General features: G+C 38.0%; 1 protein-coding gene across 1 annotated transcript in view; it reads right to left on the reverse strand.

Moving 5' to 3' along the window:
- CCDC148 (coiled-coil domain containing 148) overlaps positions 1–15990 on the reverse strand; it is a gene marked incomplete at its 5' end in the record, with an annotated part of 198694 nt that overhangs the window by 151519 nt on the left and 31185 nt on the right. Inside the window, 5 exon segments of the mRNA XM_079925257.1 lie at positions 1443–1624; positions 1700–1795; positions 4156–4307; positions 4513–4595; positions 10019–10122. Of these exon segments, the coding sequence (XP_079781383.1) occupies positions 1443–1624; positions 1700–1795; positions 4156–4307; positions 4513–4595; positions 10019–10122 (617 nt within the window).

Genomic DNA, 15990 nt, shown 5'->3' on the forward strand with positions numbered 1-15990 from the left:
CAAGAAGCCACCACAATAAGAAGCCCGCGCACCGCAACGAAGAGTAGCCACCACCCGCCACAACTAGAGAAAGCCCACATGCAGCAACGAAGACCCAATGCAGCCAAAAACTAAAATAAATTAATTTAAAATATATATATATAAGAAATACTAATACTTGTCATATTCATCTTCTTTCATTTCAAAGGAAGAGCCTTTTACTTCTATTGCTAATTTACATTAGCAATATACATGTGTCCCTTCAATAGTTTTCCTTTCTTTTCAGGTATATATTCTTCGGGGAAATTTTTGAGGTCAATATAATAAAAAGCATATTTTGCTACAAAACGTTTCCCAGAAACTTCATATACAGAAAACTACATGAAGTAGACTATTGCTCTGACCCAGGGTGGCATTTCTGGGTTTGTTCATTAAATGAATTTTAATATAAAATTTACACTAGAGAAGATGGCCCTGCTGACACTGAATTTTAAGTCAGTTAACATTATAGTTGTCATTCAGAAGAGGATTGTCATTCTCAGGATACAATCGAAAGTGCATTTTCTTATTGCTATTTGCAGCAACAAGGATGGGACCTAGAGAATACCATACTAAGTCAATTAAATCAGACAGAGAAAGACGAATATTATATACTATCACTTATATGTGGAATCTAAAAAATAATGCAAATGAATCTATATACAAACAAGAAACAGACTCACAGACATAGAATACAAACTTATGGTTACCAAAGGGGAAAGGGAGGGACAGGGAGGGAAAAATTAGGAGTTTGGGATTAACTCATATAAACTATTATACATAAAATAGATAAGCAACAAGGATTTACAGTATAGCACAGAGAACTATATTCAATATCTTATAACAACCTATTATGGAAGATAATCTGAAAAAATATGTATATATATAACTGAGTTACTTTGCTGTATACATGAAAATAACACAATATTGCAAATGCACTTTTTTAAACTTCAATTTCTAAAAAAAAAATTTATAAAACATACTTTGTGTTCACAATAGGGCAAAATCACAGTAGATTACAAGTAACATAATTCCATGGGTATATTTTCCATTGTAATCAATTTTTAGTACTGATTTGTAAATTTCCATTGAAGAAGAGCTTCACATCTTGAAATAAAAATTCATAGTTATCAAAAATTCATGTTTGAAAACTATTTCTTACCTGTGTAGTAAAGAGATAAATAAGAGGGATATTTTCATCAAGTTTCAACCTTATAAAAATCTTTAAAACCATTATTTCAAGGAAATTATTTTGGAGGAAAAAAAAAACCTCTCTATTCAACAAATAGTAAATCTAAACATTTATTGATAGTCATATTCCAGTCACAAAGTATCTATGAAAACAGTAAACAGGAAGTATAGTGACCCCGAAAAAAGTTAAAATTTGGTGGCAAAAATCTAGATAATTCAAGTAGTTTTATTACCTGTATATATCTTCTAACTGCATATCAAAATCTTGAAGTTTCTTTTGATATTTCTCTGTAAAGTTACAGAATTCATTAAGGATTGAAAACTTCAAGTCAGGGTATGGACATTCCAAAGTTTCTAATTCCACGGGCATTTCACTAAGCAGGTTACTTCTTTCTTCTGAAGAATGATCAAGTGTCTGAAAAAAAATTGTATGATTATTTTATTTAATGTAAATGACAAATTGATAAATTACTACCTATATCGCACTTACTTTCAAACTCCAGTCTGAAAGATAATTTTCTATTTTCTGTTGCTCTAGCCTAAGTCTTTCATAGACGGCTTTCAATTGTTTCTTCACGAAGTCAACCTATAGGACATTTAGAACAAGTGGTATGCAAATTATTGATTTATCCAATATTTATATTTAAAGTCACAGGAATTTTTCTCAAAAGCCATTAAATGATGACAAATTAGATAAGGGAAAGTCCCTTTGAGGACCCATGGAAGAGGGTTCAAGAGATGCCATAGCCAAGCAGTGCCCATCAGACAAAGGAGCCTTAAAGGAGCTTCTAGACACGTAACCCAAAATGGGCTCAGTCACAACCACTCTGCACTCACATTTGGATTTTGTTTGTGATGAAGCAGAAAGCGTTCCAGATTGCCTCTGCTTTAATCACCCACTCCTTTCCTTGCATCCTTGCCTCCAATCCCCAGTTGGACATGGATTTTTAATGTTTATTTTAAATTATTATTTATGAAAGCAATATGAGAATACTACAGACTAACTGAAAAATAAAGAAAAATCACCTAAAAGCCTACATCTAGGGCAGCTATGATAATGGAACTTATGCTCTAGTCAGGGAAGATAGTCTTAAACTCATAAAACGTAAGTAAGAAAATATCAGGAAGAGGTAAGTGAGGTAAAAACTGACTGAGGTAATAGGGAGTGACTGGGTCTTCTCTCATGCCTCTCGGAGGAGAGGACATTTAAGCTAAGACCTAAAAGACAAAAAGGGCCATGAGTAGGACAGAAGAAACAGTGCAAAGGCCTCAAGACAGGAAGGAGTCTGGCTTATGTGAGGAATAGGAAGAAGGCCAGCGTCGGTGGGACAAGGTCTAGTAGGAAAAAGAGGTTGTCACGTAGGAGGTGAGACTAAAGGAGGCGGATAGGGAAATGTACAGGGAGTGTTACCGTGTGCTCGACGTACAGCGAGGCCAAACAATACCAAAATGTCAGAGTTTGGCGCAAAGAAAGGTTTATCGCAGGGCCATGCCACGCGACAGGTGGCTCGTGCCTTAAAAAAACCCAAACTCCCCGAAAGCTTTCAGCAAAGCCCTGTTACAGGAAAGGTGAGAGAGGGGTGTGGTTAGTTGTTGCAAACTTCTTGGTGTCAGATTCTTTGTTTTCTTTTTTTTTTTTTAGATCCTTTGTTCTTGAGGTCAGGTCATGGTCAGGTCATGATGTTCCTGTAAACCTCCACCAAAACAAAATGTTATTCTCTGTTCTACAGGAAAGGGCAAGGTCCCAAGGCTCAACTTTCGCCCTCCGAGGTCCAGGCCCAGGCTAAGAGGAGAGGGTCCCTGCGCAGCCACTTACCAGACCCAGGAACGGTGGTCCAGCACCCAGTCTGGGTCCTCCAGCCAGTGCCCAGGCCCGGCTGAGGAGAAAGAGCTCAGCGGGCAGTGCCCTCAGGGCCGGGTCCCCAGACCCTGCCCAACCGACATCACTGAGCAAGACGCCCAGGGCCCAGCCTGCCCTCAGGTCGCCCAAACAGGGCCGGGACCCACGGACTGCGACGACGGAGACCGCTGCCGCCATTACGTCTCAGAGGTGGGAATGGAGGAGGTTTGCGGCTGCTTCAAGGCCTGGGCCCGGCCAGTGAGCGGCCGTGGCAGGGGCTCTGGAGCTCCGCAGACGACAGCTGTCCCGGGGCGCCCCCCAGCTCACTGCTGGCCCATGGCCAATGGGCCTGGAGGGTCCGAGGGAGAAGGCTGCGATCCGCCTCTCACCACATTCTCTGCCGCGAGGACCACCATAAAGCTGACTGGTGTCGGAGCGGGACCTCCAACCGCAGCGCTAAGGGTCACTCGCTCGTGGTCGCGCGCTAACGGTTTCGCGCTAACGATCTCTCGATAACAGTTAACGGCTGCGCACCCGCCCCGCCCCTATCGCAGGAGGAATTGTGGGCCGGCAGGAGCCCTGAAGGGATTTACCAGGCGGATAACTTGATCCCCTCCTCTATGATAGGATTTCAGAATACCCTGGAAGGAGGGGCAAGAATGAAAGCGGGTAGGCCAGTTACGAGGTCATTGAAACATTCTCGGGGAGAAATTAGCATGTTTGGACAGATTCAGGGATATGTTTAAGATACCGAGTAGATAGAATTTGCTATACCTTCTATTTATATACATAAGGCGTACATGTTTCTTATCTCCAACTCTTCTAATTGGGATAAAAATAAATTACATTATTAAAAGTAAAGGAGGGCTTCCCTGGTGGTGCAGTGGTTGAGAGTCCGCCTGCCGATGCAGGGGACACGGGTTCGTGCCCCGGTCCGGGAAGATCCCACATGCCGCGGAGCGGCTGGGCCTGTGAGCCATGGCCGCTGAGCCTGCGCGTCCGGAGCCTGTGCTCCGCAACGGGGAGGCCACAACAGTGAGAGGCCACAACAGTGAGAGGCCCGTGAACCGCAAAAAAAAAAAAAAAAGTAAAGGAAATATACTGACCTCTTCCAGTACTTTCACAGAGTTGGATTCACTGTGCGAGTGTGAATGCTGTGAAATGTGATGCTGTCTGTATTTTAGATCTGCTCTCAATTGCTGAAGAGGATTTATTACATTTTTAAGATATGTGCACCATTGTTCTGATAACTCTTGTTCTATGGTGAAACAAAATTAAATCAAAGCAACACATTATTATTTTAAGTTTCTTCAAGAACAGGTCTTTAGATGCAGATTATTTTTGGATTCCTTTAGAAAAAAGCAAACAGCAATATTAAAAGAACATGAAGTGTGTGGCCCACTTTCATCTTCAAAACAAAGCTCCCCTTTAAATGTGGAACCAAAAAAGAAAAAAAAACCTACCAAAATTCATAAGGTCAGAAAGACATTCATTTCCAATGTTCTCTTCATTGAGTAAGGATTTTATTTCAGATTCCAGTTTACATCTGAAATAGACATTATCTCAATCAATTCTTTTACAATCATAAACATATATATAGGTTTAAAAAATAACAGTAGAAACACTCAATCTAATGTGGTTTTATTCACCTGTTCACTAATTCAGACCACATACTAAATTCCTAACATGGATTAGGTACTTGCCAGGACACTGAGATAAGTGAATACTCCAGGAGAAGTAACAGTGTGAGCAAGGCAAGGACGGGGTACATCCTGGCACTATTTCGGGTGGAGAGAGCTCCGGGCACTGGGAAGCTGCTGAGGGATATTAAACTGACCATGCCAGCTCAGATCTGTGTTTTGGAAAGATTTCCAAGGCAGCAAGATGGAGGATGGGCTAGAAGGAGGGTGAAGAATAAAAGTGGAAGATGAAGAGGAGGGGATCAGGCAAACCTGGATCAACAAGGAGGTTATTTAAAAAGTTCAGAGATGAGGAGGTCCTGACCTAGGGAAATGGGAGTAAAAGTATATATTTTTATACACCAAAAACATAATAAATCTCAATAATCTTTTACTATATTATTTAAATATAGTCATTTTAGAGTAAAACTATAACCAGCTCTAAATGGACATCTAAAAATATTGCAGTCTATCCCTTATTTATGGCAGGTTTAATAAAATCATAAAAAGAGTTTTGATTTATTATGACTGTTAAGATACAATATTTTAAATGGTATAAAATAAGAAAATAGCAACAATTAACACACTAATACGATGATTATTTTTATTTTTGCCTATAAGTTTCTAACCCTTGTCTACATGCATGGATATTTTAACTAGTTGTAATTATGGCATATTTACCATTTTATATTCGGGTTTTTCTTTTTTAACTTACTTTAAGATATTTCTAAATAATTTTCATAATTACCATTTATTTTAGTGGCTGCAGAGTATTTTATATTACATATGTGCCATCATCTTCTAAGCCAATTCACAAATGTGGGACAGTGTTTTGTTTGTATATATAAAGGAGGGGTCCTATTGTAGATGACACTTACTGTCTATTTTTCTAGCATGTGGTCTTAGTCAAAGGTATTTTTTTTTAATTTTATATATTTTATTTTTGGCTGTGTTGGGTCTTCGTTGCTGCACGCGGGCTTTCTCTAGTTGTGGCGAGTGGGGGCTACTCTTCATTGCGGTGCGCGGGCTTCTCATTGTGGTGGCTTCTCTTGTTGCAGAGCACGGGCTCTAGGCACGTGGGCTTCAGTAGTTGTGGCATGCAGGCTCAGTAGTTGTGGCTCTCAGGCTGTAGAGCGCAGGCTCAGTAGTTGTGGCACACGGGCTTAGTTGCTCCGTGGCATGTAGGATCTTCCTGGAGCAGGGCTCAAACCCGTGTCCCCTGCACTGGCTGGCGGATTCTCAACCACTGCACCACAAGGGAAGTCCCAGTCAAAGGTATTTTTAAGATTACATTTGAAAGTGTTATATGGAGAATAAGTGCATAATAGTGGAGTAAACCCACAAGTTATTTCATAATGGATTTTTAAAAACAAAAATATAGCACTTTAAACCATTTAGGTCAGCCCTCTTATATTTTCAGCATCTAGAAGGCCATAGCAGAACATAAAAACCAACAGGAGAAGTGGCTTTGTTCATACAGGAGATCAACCTGCTACTGTGCATATAATAATTCTAGTAAGCTCCATCCTGGCTTTGTAGATTAACAACCCTGAACCATCAGACAAGACCAGCCTATTTCTCTAATTGTCCTAATTGCCTAACAAAATCCAGGAGCAAGTACTACACAACTCTGAGACTAGCTTATGAATGCAGGCTAACGTTACCAAATTGTGTCCTGTAAAACAGAAACATCAATAAGATGCTAGGAAAAACTGGGAAATGGTGAACTAAACAAATCAGACAAGTTTCCATAGTGCAGGATTTCTCAGAAACTTGATTATGCTAAAAGTACATTGAGGTTCTCCAAAAAGGGGATGAAATATGAAGTATTTTCCTAATTTTTAGGATGATGAAATTCATTATTCTCCATGGAGTATCTTTTTTTTTTTAATTTAAAAAAAATTTTTTTTTCCATGGAGTATCTTGAAGAATATTTCTGTTTTGTAGAATATGATTTAGGAAATATAGATAAAAACTGCGATGCACTCAAGAGCCTTAAAATGGTAACTCTGGGGAGGAAAACCCTGCCTGTTCACCACTGACATGTAGACTCAGTCCCAGGTGTTCACCAAGTCAGAACTCTGCAGCACAGACAACTGTCTCCACATCTGAATAGGGGACAAATGTAAGGCAACATTCCATATCCAGATCTGCCAACTTAAGTACCTCCTACTGTTACTTGGCCTGTCCTCTGGTACCACTGAATCTGATGATACTACAAAAATTCTCCTGAGATTTTGTGTGACTGTTTGCCTAGAGGATATATTAATCCACTTCCTAGATATGCCCAGTTGCAATGCAACCACCTGCCTGGTGAGGACATTTTTGAACTCTCAGGACTCTACTTTCATACAGGTCCTCGTCCTCCCAGGATGCTGCCAAAGTTTTAGGTGTAGTACAGTCAGTCTCCTCAGAACATCAAAAATTACCCAGAGCTTCCTAGGATTTCTAGGGTACACTTAGTTACTAATTTCGGCAGAACAAGGAAAACATGGGGCACTGGAGACTGGTAGAATCAAAAGCCGTTTATGCAAACAATAAGCAAAGTGGCATGGATTGTGAAAGGCAGAGTAAGAGAGGATGTTAAAGTTCCTTAGTGGAACTAACAGCCAGGAGATCAGCAGAAAATTAGGGCACCAGAGCAGGCTGAAGGCCAGAGCCATATCCCTCCAATAAGGAAGGAACTCAGCAGTTCAGACAGCTTGGTACCTCAGACTAGCTATTTGATCTGCTTCTCTCTCTTTTAAGAGTCTGTCCCAAGCTGTGTACCACAGAGGGCAGAGAGGGAAATCTCACAACTGTTGGCTAAGGAATGAATCAGAGCGAATTCTCAGATGGCCTGAGTCACACAGTTATGAATACTGACCTCAATTTCATCTTTAAAGATACTTTTCCAGACAATATTTAATTGTTGTTGGTAAAGCTCCATGATATATTCTGTATAAAGGTGATACTTTAAAAATAAAATTGTAAGAGACCACATATATTTCTAACAGAAACTACAATAAAAGTAGTAAGGCTTACAAATAAATCCCTCAAACTTTATTAGTCAAAAGTTCTTATTAAAATAATAATTGCAATTCTTTACCACATGGCCAATATAAATAACTTCCTCTTTAATTTCAAAATCAGTCACTCTGAAACAAGGAAGAAAGCACTCCTGGCAAAGTGTATCAAGGTCTTCAAGGGGTATAGTTTGGAAAGCATAGTAAATATAATTTTATAAATTTAAATATTAAATTCTATAAATTTAAAATGTAATTTTATATTTTGAAATTTTAATTGTCTAGTTTTCTTACAACAGATTTTAAAGAATTAAGGTTTGGCAAATCCTTTTTTTTTTCTAGTAAGCCTAGACCATTTAGATCTCAGGTGATGTGAATGGAACCCTATGGAAAAAAGAAAAAGCTGCACAGCTCCAAGGTCAGCGAGCACAGGAGTTAAAGGCAAGTGATTCAATACCACCTCCACAAAAACTAGCTGGTTTACCTTATGCAAATAATTTTAATCCTCTGAACCTCAAGGTTCTCATCTGTAAAATGGGATAACAATGATACCTACTCCGTAGGGTCACTGTAAATGAAACAAACCATGTAAAGTACTTAACATACGACGGCATACACTAAGTTACCCAGCAAAAGTCAGATGTCATTGGAGGCCCTTACCTGCTGGGGACCTGAAATTCGCAGATGGAAGTCTCTTATGGTGATGAGTAAGAATATTTTACTTTCCATCTTTTATTAAAAGGGAATGTAGATTTTAAAGATCGAGAGACACTGATAGAATTTAAACTCCTGGTTTTCTGGTGGTCCCTAAATTCTCGAACTTTCTAGCCATTTCTCGAACTTTCCTCCTATCACTAATAGTTTTTAATTTCACTGAATACACATTGTAATTAGCCTACATTCTAGAATAACACAGAAAGTTATCTTGGAATTCTTTTTTTTGTCCAATTTTCAACCCTTACACGTTTCAAGACATAACGTTATTACTTGAATATTCCTCATTTCCATCGCCTTTGTGTCATTCCAGGTCAGCCAAAAGAATTACTTTCCATAATGAAATCTATGTGCCTCCTTTATCTCGCTCAAGAACAAGGTATATACACGGTAAGAAGGGTGTGGAACAGCCAAGATAAAAAACTTTCTCCAGCATCCTTACATTTGAGCCTGCATCAGTGAGCACAATAATTAAAACTTCCTAATGGCTTTTGTTTTTATCATATTTCAATTATGCAAATCTAAAAAAAATTTCCAATGGGCTCAAAAGTTCTCTCCATAAAAGGTGACATTTTGAGGGATAAAATGGGCCTGATTTGTTTCTATAGTGGAAGTATGAATGACAAAGTCTATATAATTTTGTTTTTCTCTGTTTTAAGTTATGTAATGATGTAAAACTATTTCCAATCATGAGTCTTTTATGTCACATTTAGGAATTACTTGCCAGAATAGGAAACTCCTATCAATATGAAAAGTACCCATGTCAAAAGTGAAGTTAATGGTATTTGGAAATTTAGCTTAGAATGAGACCACAAAATTATGTATTTTTATATAAAATATATGCTTACAAGCATATATTTTAAAAAGCATACTTTATAAATACCACCATCATTAAAACTAATATATATGCCTTAAAAAGAGGGGAAACACATCTGCCTTCACTTTCTGGTTGACCTTTGAAAAAAAATTTATTTCTCAAAGATTACATTTAAGATCAAGTATAAAATCATTATTTTGTTTTAACTCATCTTGAAGTGACTGTTGGAAATAATAGTAAAAGTCAAAAATCCAAACTGAACAAGTTAGTCATGATGCCATTACATTTAGAAATCACTCAACTTGAATCCCTTAGTTCATTTACTGAAAGCATTTAATCTGTCTCTTTCTATGTATCCTACGTAAAGATGAATATAATGGGATGCTTGTCCTTGAGAAGTTTATCACTTCATAAGAAGACAAATATGTAAGCAAAACATTATAGTCCAAAATACTAAGTATAATATAAAAAAATACATGTATGAATGGGAGTGCAGAAGAGTAAGTGATTAGCAGACATAAAAGATTATCTTTCTTTTTTTCCTAAGGAAAGGAAAAGCCATATTAATATATTCACTGGATTCCAAATTAAACTGAAGAAATGAAAGGATTTTAATTTAACTCACATTCAACTGTAACTTTAAATTTTGATTATAATAGTTTAATAAATATGGAAATTTACAGAACATCTACCTAGGTAAGTGCATCTCAGTAATTCCTGCATGTTCTTAATTGAGGTTTCTCTCAGTTCTTACCTGACTTCATTTAGCCTTTGGTGTTCTTGCCACCACACTTGCTTGTGTTGCTTTATTAGTGTTTGCTCTTTAGATATCTTTGAAGTCTGCACTGCTTTTCTGATCTAGATTTAAAGGAACAAAAGAGGAGCAATTTCCATGTCTTTTAAGTGTTTTCCACAATAAAAATGTTTAATCTGTAATTTCTAAGTTAAATACTTATTCTTTTTCAATTCTATTCGTGCATTTTCTAACATTAGCACCTTTCTAAAGGTGAAGTAATTCTATTTTCCGTACATACAATAAATAACACCTTAATTCATCTAGCCCCAGAAAATCTGCAAGAGTATTCCATATATTTTCTTGTCTGTTTACACATCTTCCCTGCCAGGCATCACAGGCATCGTTATTCCTATGTTACACATGAGGACAGTGAAGTTCAGAGAGGTTAAAAGACTTGGTCAAGACCATCAAACTCATAAACAGCAGAATCACATAGAACCTCAGTGTTCAGATTGGTGTTTTTTTTTTTTTTTCGATATGCGGGCCTGTCACTGTTGTGGCCTCTCCCGTTGCGGAGCACAGGCTCCGGACGCGCAGGCTCAGCGGCCATGGATCACGGGCCTAGACGTTCCGCGCCATGTGGGATCTTCCCAGACCGGGGCACGAACCCGTGTCCCCTACATCGGCAAGCGGACTCTGAACCACTGTGCCACCAGGGAAGCCCCAGATTGGTTTTATGTGATCCTTCAGCACTGGATGGGAAAAGGTCATTGGATAAGTTATTAGGAGTCCTGGCTTTAGTCTCAGCTTCAGTATCTACTAGAAATGTGACCTTGAACTGTATATACAATTTTAATCTTTCAACTCCATGACTTTGTAAATAAAATTTTAAATTAAAACTTAAATTTTAAATTTCAGGCAAATCTTTATCTGAAGGTACTAAACAAGGAAACAGTGAAAAATCAGGTAGCATTGAAACCCAAATTTTCAACTAAATTTAAATTTTTCCCAAATTTTATGACTTTTAAAAAATGCTTTTGGGTTTGTGTTGATAAGATATGTCAGGCCTGGGTCTGTTTACCTCAAGATCCATTCTTGGCCATTTTCCTCGTCTGCTCCACATCAGAGAGCAGCCTGCGTTTCTCAGACACCCCTAGCAGCTGCCTTCCAGCTGGGTTCAGCCAAAGGGAGACATTGGTAGTGGGGGATTGGAGGGAGGAAGGGAGGGAGGAAGGGAGAAGCCAAAGGATTACTCACTTCTCCTGCCTTCTCTCTCCCAGAGGGGTCTCCACAAGCATCTGCATCTTCTCCATTGCACCAACATTTCTTGACATTTCTATTATGGTTCTAACTATCTCTGGGTAACCTCAGCCTATGGGATGTACTACAACCTTGCTTTTTCTAAATGTCCCTCCAACCCAGGCAAGGCAATGACTCACTTCTGTTCTAATCCCTGTGTTGGTTCACAGTCCTCTGGCTTCTCAGCTCTATCACCTGTGTAACCATTTCCTGCATTAAAGACCCCTCTATTCTAAATCCTTAAGTGGTTAGACTCTGACTGACATGTACATGCTGAACTTGTGTATTTCATATTAATACTTTTAAACATCTATAAAAGTGTTAATCTGAAATCAGAAACTTGATGAAATATGCATATTTTATATTTTCCCTGTTACTAGAATACTTAGTACCCTGAAAGGCTTAACAGATCAATACTGAAGATATAAAAACTTCAGAAGAAAAGTTCTAAAACAACTATAATGCATGCTATTTCTAGCTGTCATTCACTGATTACCATAACCTTGAGTTTATCTTTCCACTGTTCTGGTTACTGATTCAAAATTAGGGGTATAAGAAAACAAAACAACCCAAACATTACTTAAAAAAACACAAAGTTGGGGCTTCCCTGGTGGCGCAGTGGTTGAGAGTCCGCCTGCCGATGCAGGGGACACGGGTTCGTGCCCCGGTCCGGGAAGATCCCACATGCCGCGGAGCGGCTGGGCCCGTGAGCCATGGCTGCTGAGCCTGCGCATCCGGAGCCTGTGCTCCGCGACGGGAGAGGCCACAGCAGTGAGAGGCCCACGTACCGCAAAAAAAAAAAACAACAAAAAACAAAAAGGCAAAGGCAAATCTTTTCTTAAGAGTGCTACAATTATGAAATTTAGGAGAAAAGTACATTTAAATCAGAACAGGAGGGACATCCCTGGTGGTGCAGTGGTTAAGAATCCGCCTGCCATTGCAGGGGACATGGGTACGATCCCTGCTCCAGGAAGATCCCACATGCCGTGAAGCAACTAAGTCCCTGCACCACAACTCCTGTGGCTTGTGCTCTAGAGCCCGCAAGCCACAACTACTGAGCCCATGTGACACAACTACTGAAGCCCGCGTGCCTAGAGTCCGTGCTCTGCAACAAGAGAAGCCACCACAGTGAGAAGCACACGCACTGCAACGAAGAGTAGCCCAGGCTCGCCACAACTAGAGAAAGCCCACACACAGCAATGAAGACCCAATGAAGCCACAAGTAAATAAATAAAATAAATAAATTTATTAAATAAATAAATAAGTCAGAACAGGACATTGCAGGAAAACATACAGCCATCTCTCTATTTCGCAGAAAAAATAAAAGTTTATATGTAGTGTTTCTAAAATCAGACACTTGTGTTTGCTTGAAGAATGCCTAAAACTCATTCCAACTATTTACCATCTATAGTCTCTGAAGTTTGTTGCAGCAGGCACAACTTTTAAAATTAGATTTCTTTGACATATTTGGTCCATACTGTACAAAAAAATTAAAACACATTGGTGAAAGATGTAGACACATTTCTATAATTAAAAAAAAAATCAATGCTACTGCCTTTGGTCCCAGGGAAAGGCCAATTAAGTAGACTATAAAAGTGAAAATAAAGCTACAGTTTTTCACTAGACACTTCGAATATTTTGCAGAACATCCTGAGTTTTTTGTAAATTCACTCATTGACTCTACTTCTATCTTTGACCAAATTTTTTTTAAAAATAAAGTTTTTAAACAAACAAGAAGATTTAAAATTGTATCTTTTTCAATAGAGTAATTTCTAGGGGATTCCAATTCATTTTGCTGAGCAATAAGCCATTTGAAAGCAATATTTTAGGTGGGTGATGATTTATGCAAAATGCTGATGAATTAAAATTTGCAAAAGTAATACATTCGAAAGTAGTTTATTGTAATGAGCCAAGATAATAAAACCCTAAATAGGTACCCTGAAATACCGTGAAAGCCCTTTGGGCCAGATGATCCATCTTTAGATATAAACAACAGTAATTAGTGGACAATTTAAGTGTTGATTACATGTACCTATGTCAAAATTCATTGATATGTACACTTTAGATTTGTGTACTTCACTATATGTGAGTTATAACTCAATACAGAACTGAAGAAATAAAATTTTTTTAAAAACTATACTAAGATGCAATTCCTCATCTATCAGGTTGGCGAAAACTCAAATATTTAACAAAACACTGTGTGAGGCTATGGGAAAACATGTTCTCTCTCTTATGTTGCTAGTGGGAATACAAAATGATGCAACCCCCCGTAGAAGGGAATTTGGAGTTTCATATGGATTTATCCTTTGACCAAGCAATCTTACCTATAGAAATCTACCTGAAAACTGTATTGGCCGAAGTGTAAAAAGATAGGTGAACAAAGCTATTCACTGCAGCACAATTTATAATAGAAAAAGACAAGCGCAGAGATTCTGTCAATAAGTGTTCTTACCAAAATAAATTGAACTTGAATCTGCTCAAGTCTCCAGATATAACTACCAATTACTGGAAATACAAGAGATAGGAAAATATGTTTAATGACACCACCAGGATGTAATCAGCAAAATCCAGACTGTAAGAAACTATAAAGGATAAACACTACAATTTCTTCAAAAATTAAATTATAAGAATACAAGAGGATGGGGCTTCCCTGGTGGCACAGTGGTTAAGAATCCGCCTGCCAATACCGGGGACATGGGTTCGAGCCCTGGTCCGGGGAGATCCCACATGGTGCAGAGCAACTAAGTCCCTGCACCACAACTACTGAAGCCCAGGCACCTAGAGCCCGTGCTTTGCAACAAGAAGCCACTGAAATGAGAAGCCCGTGCACTGCAACAAAGAGTAGCCCCTGCTCACCACAACTAGAGAAAGTCCGTGCACAGCAACGAAGACCCAACGCAGCCAAAAATACATAAATAAAATAAAATAAATTTATATTAGAAAAAAAGGACACAAGAGGATGGAGGAGGAAACCTAAAAAATTAAAATCAATTGTAATATATGCATATTATTTAGATACTAATTTGAATAAACTTTAAGAAAAAAATTTGGAGACAATCAGGGAAATTTAACACTGATTATTTGAAATTATTAAGAAATCATGAACATTTTAATAGTAATGGTATTGTAGGGTTTGGGGTTTTATAGCCCTAATCTTTTAGAGATACTGCTGAAATATTTATGGTGAATAATATGATGTCTGAAATTTCAAAATAATCTGGTGCAGAGGGAAGTCGTAGGTGGGAGTACAGAAGAAATAACGGCCAAGAGTTGTTCATAGTTGAAGCTGGATAATGTTACGTGGAGATTAATGATACCATTCACTCCAATTTTGCATATTTTTGCAATTTTCCATAATATAGTGTTTAAAAAAAGAATTAGTAGATGGATTACTTGAGTTGGACAAGAAATATTCATTCTTGCTAAGCAAAGAAATTCAAATAAAAATAATGGTAAAGATCTCTTTTGTACTTAAACTGGGAATGAACAGTTAACATATAATGTACCAAAAATTGGTCTCAATTTTCAGCCCACATCTACTATTTGGCTTCAGGTTCAGTCTCAGCCTTTGAAAGACTAGATTACTCAATGTGCACATCAGTGTCTCATCTAGCATCCTGGAATTTGTGCATGATCAATAACACAGCAATTATATGGGTCACTATCACATCTAATCAGTATAACAATACCGGCCAAACGAATCAGGCAAGACTTCCTAATTTATTTTTAATTAAAAATACTGTTAATTTCTTTTCAAATATAGCTAAGCATTCTAGATGTAACTTGAAGCAAAAATCTTATGTGCTTTTTAAAAAATTAATTAATTAATTTTTGGCCACGTTGTGTCTTCGTTGCTGCGCACGGGCTTTCTCTAGTTGCAGCAAATGGAGGCTACTCTTCGTTGCAGTGCACGGGCATCTCATTGTGGTGACTTCTCTAGTTGTGAAGCACGGGCTCTAGGCGCATGGGCTTCAGCAGTTGTGGCACGCGGGCTCAGTAGCTGTGGTGCACAGGCTTATTTGCTCCATGGCATGTGGGATCTTCCCAGACCAGGGATCGAACCCGTCTCCCCTGCATTGGCAGGCAGGTTCTTAACCACTGCGCAACCAGGGAAGTCCTTCTTATGTGCTTTATATGTTAACATTCTATCATTCAGCTTGAGTATGTTTACATTTAATATTGTCACAGTAAAGTGCCGTAGTAATGATTGTTAAAGCTGTTAATTTCATGTGCAAAAAAATGGGCATATTTAATTAGTAAAAAAAAATTGGGAGTTGACTGATAATTAATACAAATATTAAGAGAGAATGTGTTAACTATGTAACATTAAGAATAAAATATTCTTCAGTCAACACATATTTCATAAAATGTTAAACAATAATATAAGAAAGGATAACAGAGACAATATTATCATAATTCCAGTTGATGTAGGCTGTTTGATATATTAGCATTCATAACATTAAACAAAATAAATTTTAAGAATTGTATTTAATTTTCAGTTATCTAATTCCATTTAAGCCATGTATCTTTCAAGAAAAAGCCCTATTTGGGAATTGTTCACCTCTTACAAGAAAAAATTAAAAGCAAAATGTCAGGTTGATATCTCTAAATTAAATGAGAAGGGAAGAGTCCAAAAATCATGAAAATGACATTCCCAATAAATCTTCCTTAAACTAGATATAATAAAAAAT

The sequence above is a fragment of the Stenella coeruleoalba genome (assembly GCF_951394435.1).
Source record: "Stenella coeruleoalba genome assembly, chromosome: 6".
Taxonomy (NCBI): Eukaryota; Metazoa; Chordata; class Mammalia; order Artiodactyla; family Delphinidae; genus Stenella; species Stenella coeruleoalba.